General features: G+C 42.2%; 1 protein-coding gene across 2 annotated transcripts in view; it reads left to right on the top strand.

Moving 5' to 3' along the window:
- Positions 1 to 10,788, top strand: part of LOC147894404 (uncharacterized) — a 36,052-nt gene extending 25,264 nt beyond the window's left edge. For both annotated transcript variants that reach the window (XM_087385046.1, XM_087385047.1), the window contains 4 exons: positions 1,339 to 1,404; positions 1,506 to 1,597; positions 10,264 to 10,311; positions 10,470 to 10,788. In XM_087385046.1, the coding sequence (XP_087241172.1) occupies positions 1,339 to 1,404; positions 1,506 to 1,597; positions 10,264 to 10,311; positions 10,470 to 10,575 (312 nt within the window). In that variant the 3' untranslated portion in view covers positions 10,576 to 10,788. The remainder of the gene's footprint in view (positions 1 to 1,338; positions 1,405 to 1,505; positions 1,598 to 10,263; positions 10,312 to 10,469) is intronic.
- The last annotated feature ends 878 nt before the right edge of the window (positions 10,789 to 11,666 follow it).

The following is an 11,666-nucleotide window of genomic DNA, read 5'->3' on the forward strand; positions in this document are numbered from 1 at the left end:
TTTTTTTCCATTTTGTCAAGTGAGCTGATCGAGTCTTTTCCTTATGACATTGTGGTACTTTTGTGGGAAATGGAAAATTCTCTGCCAACAAAACCAAGGAGGACTTGAGCTCAATGGTTTTGTGGGAAAAAGAGTTCGTGATGCATTTAAGGGCTGAAAAATACACGTTTCTATTAATCGTTATGACATTCAACGTGGGAAATTTGTATTTCCCATGAAAACCCTTTTCCCACCATGTCATTACCCCTTTAACCTCTGTTCACTTTGTGGCATAATCTATTGCTATGAGGATATGTTGTCTTGTGCTGGTTGGGTAACCCTCTTGAACCCTTAACATTTTTAGGTCTCCAGCATTGGAAAGCTTTTTAGGGCTTGCTTGGGTTTAGTGCTCAAGCAAGGGATGCCTTACTAGTGTCTTGAGTCCCCATCGTCATCATCTCGATTTCTCAATCATGCAAGACTTTGGTCTTTTTGAACCACAGTCGCTCAAATAAGCATTCTCTTCTATGGCTAGTACGATGAGACTGATTGTGTAGTATACTGAAGTGAAGCATTCCCATAGGTTCAATTGGTTGTTGACCACCATTTTGGGAATGCTTTAGTCGTAGTTTCTTGTATGTCGCTTGATTTTTATCATTCACCCTATGTAGGACCCTTTACGAGAATAATAATTACATTTGAGATGTGTCGCTTTGCATGGAATACACTGTAAAGGGAGCAATAGATCATTCTAATTTGCATCCCTTCACCACAGTAGCTTTAGGTGTCTCCAAACAGCTTTAATAAAGAGAAATAAGCCCAAGAAGTTCATTCTTGGGAAAATTTATTACGGTACTACGGGCACAAAAGTTGTGGGACATTATCAGTCAACAACTTGGCTAGAATTTGGAAAAGGATATAAAGGAGACAAGAATTAGATCCAATATTGCAAATTAAGAGATTGTGAATACATTATTAAAATATGGTGAAACTTGAAAAGAAGGGAAATATCTCTAATGCTTAGATCATCCATATTGAGAACTCCTATAATTTCTGTTGTAGTAGTATCTACACTGAAAGGAAATGCCTTAACAAATTTGTTTGGGTAGTAACCATGGACATAATTTTGTTTATTTGTAACCAAGGAGCTGCTATTTTATGCTATCGCTCAGATCACCAAAAAGTCATGAAGCTTTCCTTCTGCAACTCAGTTGCAACTTGTCCCTTCATGAATTTACCAAGATCCAACCTCCTTGCATGGATTTTAGTTCATTGTATCATGGCGACATGCCATTTGAAGTATTTACTGAGGACAGACAATAATCTGGCACATAACTAATTTCGACTACTATTTTGCAGATAGAAATAAGTATGCATGCAATGAACCTGGTCTTCCTACTTGCTGAACTTGCTTTGAACAACATGGTAAGTACAAACGTTGCCCATTATATATATATATATATATATATTCGAAGCCTCTTGGCTCAAAGCAAATCACTGAAATCTTCTGTCGGGTGTGGATGCAGACGTATCCTTGGTACAGAAGCGCATACTTTGTCATGTGGACATCAGCATTCATATTCTTCGCATGGATCATTCACGCATTAGGGGAAGAACAGTAACTCTCTCTCTCTCTCTCTCTCTCTCTCTCATGTGGGCACACACATACACAATCCCCCGAAAAAGGCACATGTGCGCTCACACAGAGTCATGCACATATGTAGGTGTTCACAGTCAAGTACTCATTGTGGCTCAAAAAGTGTGGCAATATCATTGTGCATGTGTGCATGCACTTGCACACATGTTTGTCCCGACTCAATACTATAAAGATTAAAAGGCTTTTATCCCTGCACATGTATCCTCTGTTTCTTTTCCCTCTTACTAGAGAGAAAATGAAAGGCAGCCTATAATAAATTTAGAAGCTTGGACCATGCAAAGGTGACACAATGTAAGTGAAACTTTTTCTTATATTGATGGACACAACTTTGTGGCCTTAGTCCTACCACCCAGTCAGTAAATTGTCACAAAACACAAAGGAAGTAGTGACTCTAAACCAACATTTTGTGATTGAGCACATTGTTAATGAATAACCCTACAAGATGGTAGTTCAAAAAAGGCATCCATCTTGTGAGTCAGCGCATCTTTTGCAGCAACACAGAAACAAGTATGCATGTATGCCTTTGTAATAGTCCATTTTCAGAAGCTTCAATAAAAGGTCAGCCTCTTTGCCCTGTGGGCGGGCCAGCCAGCTTGGGCCTGCAGCCATCTGATAGGCATCCGGCTTGACATTATCTACTTCTTGCACTCTATTCGGAAGCAAGACCTTGAGCATCCCCACAGATTTTCTAGGGTCATAAATGTCATACGAATTGGCCTGCAAGCATTTCTATCATATCATGGATAGAAGTATCCATTGCTTGCATCATGGCTAGAAGCATCCGTTGGCTGTATGCCTGCCCAAATCGGCTACTTGCAGCTGCTTATGGGTTCGTGAATAGAAAACCTCGTGAGCAGCTGTGTGTGAGTTGTAAACGTGTGGACGCATGTGTGAGAGAAAGAAGAAATAGACACAAAGTATAGGCCATAGCAACTGGATATTCCAGGGATACAACCACAGCCAAGGGGCTGGCAGAGAGAGAGAGAGAGAGAGAGAGAGAGAGAGAGAATGCTCTAGGAGAAACCCCAATGTGAGACTACTTGAGTGGAGAAGGGGGGAGCCTTCTATAGCCCCCCCAGCCAGCAGGTCATCCCTAAATCGACCAATAGGTTGGTTGAACCAGGCAGGTTAAATGCCAACTAGGGCCCCAACCATGCCCTGACCATGGATCAAGCTGGCCTATACCAGCCAACCTAACTAGGTCTCCACATAACCTATCCTCTCTACACGGGTACACCCACAATACAGCCTCACTATGAGATGCCAAACTCTAATACCCTCTTTACAGCTCATGGTGAGCATAAAGATCTGAAGAAGCAAGCTGATGAAGATGCAACCATGGACCCTCCAGCAGCGCACCTATTGGATAGCCTTGGAAAGAGCACCAAATAGCATGGAGCCTCCAACAATAATGCCACCTTGAACAGCAAGTGAGATATCCTCAGTTGTGATTTCCTATGGGGTATAATGATCTGTGGAACACAATATGGCCTATATCCTTGAGTGAACACGTCACGTACAGGAACCTCGAACAATGAACTCCGGAACACACGTGTTCATAGTCTCTACGACCATTCATACATTTTTGGTCCATAGCTCCACAACCTAGTTTTACCTGCCAGACTTTCAACTGATAGTGTCTCACCCACATGCCCTTTCTGGCCGTGATCCGTGGACTGAGACGAGAACTGATTCGTGCTGAAGGAGAAGGGAGCATAAGTCATCAAACTCCAGCTGACTTGTTGTGACCTGGCACCTCAAAGCTCGAGAGACCATGTCGCACTATGGCAGAAGCTCAGTTAGGATGAGTGCTGCCAACTTGAGAGATGAGGGAAGCAGGCATAGCCTGCAGTTGATCGTGGAGGACCTTAGTCTGCATCAAGAATGGCTGCATGGTACTCCCTATGGGGAATGCGAGATTGGTCGTTGTCCTTGCAAAGTGATATCTCACATCCCTGAATCCCTTGAGTAGAGATCCTCCAATTTAGACCATATTTTGTATGCATTGTTCAGTATTTAAGCTTCTCTTGGAAGGCATCCTCTCGGGCAGCATCCCAATAGATAGAACTCTTGGGATGTGTTCATAGGCCTGGCCCCTGATAAGCCCTTGTGAATAAACCATATCTTCATATTCAACTTCCACTGGGCATAGTTCATGCCATCGAGTTTGTCCTCCTTACTTTTACATGGGGTCCCATGAAACTATTCCAAATTGTACACGCATCTTTGCTTGGACCTAATACGCGTAGCCCCTGGGGCAAAGAAGAAAAGAAGAAAAGATTGGATGGGGGTGTGGAAAAAAGAAGAGGCTAACTTGCTGCCTTCTCCAACAGACGCCGACCCCAATGCTTGTCCACGGCACTCCATGCCTTAGGTAGACTGCTCCGAACAGCTTCTTGTGCTGCCGTATTGTCCACGCCTAGGGCAAACTGCTCCAAACCTCCTGCCTCAAACTACCTGCTACCATGCCCATGTAAACTCTGATTAGCCCGTCGATTCGCCCTCAAATCTTCTTGGGCAGGCTTCAGTTCACCTTTGGCAGGCTGCTCCTGTTGCCTCAAACGCCCTTCCAATTGCCTTACCGCAGCCATCTCTTGGTCCCTCATCAATGATGCATTGATGGCGAATGATACCATGTGAGAGTTACGCACGTGCGGAAGCATGTGTTAGAGAGAGAGACAAATAAACACAAGATACAGGTATGTTCTAGGCAATAGCAAATGTATATTCTAGGTAGCCAAAGGCTGGATGAGAGAAAGAAAATGCTCGAGGAGAAACCCCAAAGCCAGAATTCAAGGGGGAAGACCTTTATAGGCCCCTCAACTAGGCTGGTGAGCCAGCAAGGTGGCCATTGGACGGACTGGCAGGCTAGTCCTGATCGGACCAACAGGTCGGCTGACCCGACCAAGTAGGTTGGTTGACCCGACCTGGTTAGGTGTCCAACTAGGGCCCCAACCATGGCCTTACCATGGATCAAGCTGGCGTATACCAACCAAGCCTTCACATAACCTATGCTCTTCGGGCAAGCACATCCATAATACAACCCTCTCTCACCATGAGATGCCAAACTCTTAACACTCTGCACAATGCCTTGTTGGATAGCTAGTTGTATTCCTTTTCAAAGTTCAATGAAAAGGTTTTTGGCAAAAAATAGAAAATAAAAAATGTAGCTTGTTTTTTCTCTGCCAGCTAGTCAATGTGCAAAGATCTTGTACTCTCTTTTGATTCCTTCCTCAGTGAAAGACTAAACAGATTCTTGTATCTATTAGAGATTAACTATCAACAGATGGTGCTTTGCTAAGGCCAACCCATTAAGTGCAGCAGATAGATAACTCAAAATAACATAGTTGACTTAGGCCAGTTGACTGGGTCCGTGACTACCTTGCTGGGCAACCGGATCAACACTTGCTACAAGGCCTAGAAAGTGCCTTCTCCATGCCCATTGTTAGCTCCTTTACCCATCTTATGGATTTGGTTATAGCCTTACAGCTCCATGAAAGGGGTCTTAACTTGGTTATTATCCAGCCACATATTTACACATGCACGCACGTGCATACGACATACACATACACTTCTTATGTGTGTGTGTGTGTGTGCGGACGTGCATGTGTGTGCACACACACACATACATGTATATGTATGTATGTATGTATGTATGTATGTATAAAAGTAAAGAGCTAGATACTCAAAAGAGGATAACTTAAGCTCTAGGAAGCAGAATCTTGAGCTTTTTGAAGCAAAGTAGAGACAGGAAGGAGCTCTGCAAGAAGAGCAAAATGAGTGATGAAGATGCCGTCAGCAGGAGGGTTTATTCTTGGACAAAGCTAGGGAGGAAGTGTAAGGTTTTGCACTCTCTCGCAATTGATATTGCATAAGGGGCAATCATGAAGGATCGGGAGGGGGGGGGAGAGGGTGGGGGTTTGCACAAGATAACTAACTGTACACTATGTTGTATTAAGCATGGACATGATATGTACATAGACCCCTTGGGATTAGGGTTAGGGTTTGACCCTATGTCTTTTTGGTATGATGCAATTAACACCAGTTTACACCATCTCTAATAGTATGTAGGCATATATGTATGTATGTATGCACACACACATGTGCACACGTGTCATCACACACACACGTGCACGTGGGCATCTACATATACATGCATACATACACATATACATGCATGCATGCATGCGCGCGCACACACACACTGTGTGTGTGTGTGTGTGTGTGAGTGTGTGTGTTGTGTGTACACCCATGTGCACATGTATGCATGCATGCATGCACACACGTGTGTGTGTTGAGTGCGCATGTGTGTGTACACCCACGTGCACTTGTGTATGTGCTCAAATTCATATGTATTTGTGCACATGTGTGCGTGCACACATGCATGTGTGTGTGCACGCGCACGCACGTGTGCACATGGGTGCATACATATACATGCAAAGAGACATATATACATACATACACATGTGTTAGAAACATGGTGAAGAGAGAGAGAGAGAGAGAGAGAGAGAGAGTTAGGGTGTGAGGAAATAATGCTCAAATGAAGACATGAAGAAGGCTTTCATTCATTCATCAAGTGTATCAAGACAAGTGAATTACAAGCCTTATTTAGGCTACTCACTCACACACTAGCACCTAGTGCATATGGGATAAGTCCCATGATGATGTGTGGCACTCATGCAAGACTCTCACACATAGACTAGTACTAGATCACCTATTACTACACACCAACACACTCTTTGACTAATATTTCTCCCACACCCCCCTTCAGAGCAAAGAGTGTGAGACCCAACACACAAGAGTAGACCAATCCCCCCTCCACCGCAATACTGCAAAGAGTAAGTCCAACTATCCAACACCTCCCGTGTGAGTGACTTCTCAGTCAGCTTGCGATTGGTAAGGGCAAACCAACACTCATCATCCCCTCTTACTCTGAAGTGGGTGGTCAATACCATCAACAAAAGTAAAACATTCATTTTTGGGGGACAACCTAGGGCAAAGTACCTCTTATTGACTCCAAATACATTCAATTTAGAGGGACAACTCAAGGCTGAGAACCTTTATTTAACTCAACACAAACACATAGCATAGGGGCCTAGAAAGCCCAACCTTGGTCAAATGGATCCTCGTCGTCAAGAGAGAGGCCATGAACCTCTACTGTAGTTGCATGTATCTCCTTCGGGGGCTCTTCAAGTTCAGCTTCGTCTTCAGCCAGAACATTGGCATGATGCTTCTCTTGTTCCTATGCTTTCTTCTTGAAGTAATGGGCTTCAATGTGTCCCTTCCTCTTGCCAAACCTACAAGTAATGTTCTTGTTGGTCTTCCGTTTGCTGTGGAAGAAAATGCATGATCAATAGGAGAGGTAAGAGCAGCTTCCTTATTGCGACAATCCTTCTCTATGAGGAGGGTCACCATATCATCAAACATGGTAGTGGCAAGACGAAGGGTCTCAAGAGTGTTCTCAAAGCGAGAAATGCCATGCATAGTCTTCATAAGGATGACCATCTTCTCTTCATCATCAGGGACACTCTTCAAACTTGAGAGTTGTTGAATAAGAGATTGAAATAGGGCAGTGGCCTTAGCATTCTACTGCTTCCAAATCTTTTGGTGGTGTTTTTTTTTTTCCACAGAGAAACTTTTGGTGTTCTTGATCAAGTAACACAACCTGGTAATCCTCAACAACATCCCAAACTCCTTCACATATAAGGAGAAGCTGCATTTTGGTTTGCCATGTGGGAAAACCTTCCCCCTTAAACTTCTCCACGAGGATAGAACTTGAAGACAAAGAGGTCATGATTGGAAATAGCTTTGTGAGAGTGGATAGTAGCCATGAAAGGAGCTCTTGTGGTCGAGAGAACTCCATGAAGTGCTGTAGCAGGTTCGAAATCTGCAAACTGGCTCACTAGGGCACCCTAAAGTGCAAAGGCTGGTCACCAATGTGCAAGACGTCTCCCTAGAATAGCTTTGAAATGTGTAGCAAGACACTAGTTTGAAAATCAGTTGTAGTAGATGTGCTGGAAGCCAAGAGACTTCTCGAAAATGCCCTCAAATGACTCGAAATGCTTCAGAGAGTGCTGTCAGGTGGCAAACTACATAGCAGCAATAATAAAAGCTTGTTCTTGGCATTGAAAACCTCCGAAAATGTTGTGTTGAAGGTGGCTATGCAGTAGCAGCTCAGAAACCTTGATTTTGGCGATGGAGAGTTCCAAAACATCCTTGGGGAGTCACACGTGCAAGCGCCTATTGCAGGAAGTGCCAACAGCAAGCAAGGAGGGAGCCAAAGGCCTAGCTACAGCTCCAAGAGGGCTTGAATGAAGGCGGTTGGTTGCAAGGATAGAAAATGGAGGTGGAGTAGCTATGGAGGATGTAAAACAAGGCAAAAATGGAGTAGGGCTGAGGCGGTTGCAGGCTGCAAGAAGGAGGGCTGAAGCAGAATTACGGTTAGGGCAAGGGTATCGAATCAGGGTGACATGGCAGCTATGGAAGGTGGCTCTAATGCCATGTTGGAAACATGGTGAAGGGGGAGAGAGAGAGAGAGAGAGAGAGAGAGAGAGAGAGAGAGAGAGAGAGTTAGGGTGTGAGAAAATAATGCTCAAATGAAGACATGAAGAAGGCTTTCATTCATTCATCTAGTGTATCAAGACAAGTGAAATACAAGCCTTATATAGGCTACTCACTCACTGACACACACTAGCACCTAGTGCATATGGGATAAGTCCCATGATGACACGTGGCACTCACACAAGTCTCACACACATAGACTAGTACTAGATCACCTAGTACTACATACCAACACACTCTTTCACTATGATATCTCCAACAACATGTGTGTAGATATATATACATTGTATTTTATATGTATAAGGAGGTTATTCTATTTAAATAAAAAAAGAAGTAAATGACTGTATATGACTTTACTTACCATGGCTTGTAGTTATGAAGGTAAATTGTGTGAATATGATAACCTTTACATGATACAAGTGAGGTATTTATATTGGAGTTTAGCTTAGAAATAAAATGCATCTTCATTCAAAGCTTCTCTAAATTGCCTTTGCACATTGTGGGTTGGCATTCCATTGTAAGGATAACATCTCATAATTACCCTAGGTCACTAGCTTTCATGTAGATAGAAAGCAAATATTTTGTTTGTGATCTGTAGTGTAGTGTCATCACTAATGCCTCCTTTGTATTCTTCCACTTACCACACATCCAATTCTAGGACATTGTCCTCCAAGTTAGTGAGACTAGTTCAATGAACGAATTGCATTGTACTCTGGGAAAGCATCTCTCCTGTAGACTTTTCTTTCCTTTGCTAGGCTGATGAGATGCCTCTTCAAACAACTATTCATTCGGGGTGACTAGGAACATTACCTTGCCACTTGAAGGATATGGCTTAGCTCTTATGTGCACCTTAAGATATAGGTTACCATGATATTGAGGAGTCTTTGCACAATTTTGTGCAAGATAGATTATTATATCAGCATGCTAGAATTAAGTAACCTTAGTTATATCGTTAAAGAATCGTGCCATCTTTTCTATTGGATCCTTTCATCTCATTAAAATACACCAACCTCTTAACATTGGTAGTTAGTTCTAAGCTGGAAAATTGTCCACACATGTTGGCATTTGGTTGTGTAATTATATTGTAAAGGTTAATTGAGTAGGAGATGTGTAGCTCTAACAGTTGCACTAGGCATCGTGAAAATTGGCCCTATGTTTACCACTTTAAAGCTGGTCTCTCAGTATGACTAGTTCACACTTTCACACAAGAGTAAATATTGACAAAGAAATGATAATCAACAATAAATTCAAAGTTAGGATCGCCATTTTCTTCATCAAAATAGCATGCCGAACTTCTATTAGTCCTATTGCCTTGGTTAGTGGTTGGGAATAGGTGATGAGGCACTTGTGCTTCTCTATAAGGGGTGAATTTGAATTGTTTCTCTAGATCGCCTGCATGGCGATTGTGTTGGCAAGTTTGTATGTTTTCAAGTCCTTTAGAAATTTCGGGCTTCTTGAAGGTACTAGACTAGGAGATGTGAAAGTTGAAGGGTCTTTTAAATCACCACATTGTCTCAAGAGTAATGGTAGTCATATAGTCAATGCTTCATGTTTTTGTTCATTGTAAGCACATACCAGAATGGGGGGAATGATATGAGAAAATAGCGCGCACACTCACACACACACACACATGCACTAGTGCATGCACACACTCTCACATGCAATTCCCTTCTTCAAAGATTTGTTGTGGAGGTTGGCATAATTCTTTTCCTCTATACACATTTCAATTCATGTGAATGGACTAGCTTGACCAACCCTTACAAATAGCAAGAGAGGGTCAAATAGCTCTTTAGTCTTTTTCAAATAAATATATGACTACCTCTTGCTCCTCATTGTATTGTAGCAATTGACAATATAGAGTTTCATGTATAACAAAAATTTAAGTAAGAATGATAAATGTAAAGCTAAAAAATGATAATAAGTGTTTACACATTTCCTTTTTAGGGATCATACATTTGTAAGGCGTTTGTAAAAGGATATTGATAAGACAAATTACATGTGATATTTATTGATGGCTTCTAATGGATTTAGTATGATATAATAAATTGTGTTTGCTTTGATTGTAGATGGCCTTATCCCTTTCTTGACGTTTCAACAAATTTGGCACCTCTTTGGTATGTGAAGCTTTGCCCAAGTAATATAGCATAAATTTTAAAATTATTGTAACTATAGATAAATTTTATAAGACATCACAATTTGTTTCTTTGTTTGTCTTGTTTTCATCAACATATCATAACTGATTTTCATGTAGATACTTATATTTTTGTTGCAGGTACTTTTGCCTTTGTGTAGTGCATGTCATTGCCTTTGCCCTTGTGTGTGGGATTGTACAAATGAAAGGGATTTGCTTGAGGCGCTTTGGGTCATCCCAAGCATAGCTCAATATCAAATTGGAAATACAAAGGTTTTTCTTGGGATTTTTTGAAAAACAATGAGAATATCTAAAATCAATCTTTTGTCACACTCACACCCTCGAGATATGTACATGTTGGAGATTTGTTGTACATGAAGCTCACTCTTATCACAATGTCTTGACAAATATTAATTCCTAAAGAAATATGAACTTTCTTTAATGTAGCAGTGGTTTAGATATGGACTTTAAATTTAAAAATGGACTTTTATTTAAAGTGTTTTTTATGAAACTCTAGGAAAGTACTTTATGCAAGTTGATTATCATTATCCTTAGTCTTTTCTTCTAGCTTTGGATGTTTACATTGAGATTTCAAGTCCATATTCCATTCTATAAAAATGTCAGGCTGAAGCAAAGGATATGCTAGGACCCTTGCTCAATACTAATCTATGGTAACAAAATCATAACCATAGAAAAAGTCAACTAAGCTGCATAGTGGGACATATTAATCAATCTATCTAGGCGCTGCGATGAAATCGAAGCCTGTTACAATGATGGCTCTCTGGTGGGCTACACAGACGTCGTCGCGTGTCTATGTCTGTTGAGCTGTCTCCTGTTGCAGTGGGGGACGTGGTCTCCTCGCTCTCTGGACTCTCTGGGCTATGTCTAGAGTGATCCCCCCTCTCTGTCGATCCCCCCTGAGAAAAGCTGTGATAGGTCGAACCTCAATAGAGTGTACTCTAGGGGCTCTCTGTCACACATGTGGCCTCTATGCCCCTCTCTTGGTGGTACTATGTCGACTGCTCATCCAGACTGCTCTCATATCGGCTAACTCCTCCTCCACTCCATTGTGTCTGAGGGCTGACTCAAATGTACAGAAGTCTATGATGTGTCGCTGTGCCCGGTCACCCTCTAAGTCCTGTAGTGGTTTGACCATCCCCTGCTACTCTCAGATCTGTCACAGAAGTGTCTCCCTATGTCACTGTACCTCCATTAGATAAAGCCCGATATAGACCTGGTCATGGAAATGGATCAGTCGTGACAAAAGACCGACGCCACTCCCCTCTAGGTAGAGATAGTGGTAGTGTCCCCGAATCTCGTAGTAGGCTGGGCAAACAC

The sequence above is a fragment of the Dipteris shenzhenensis genome, chromosome 14 (genome assembly GCF_047967505.1).
Source record: "Dipteris shenzhenensis isolate YYH24624 ecotype China chromosome 14, Dip_SZ_1.0, whole genome shotgun sequence".
NCBI lineage: Eukaryota > Viridiplantae > Streptophyta > Polypodiopsida > Gleicheniales > Dipteridaceae > Dipteris > Dipteris shenzhenensis.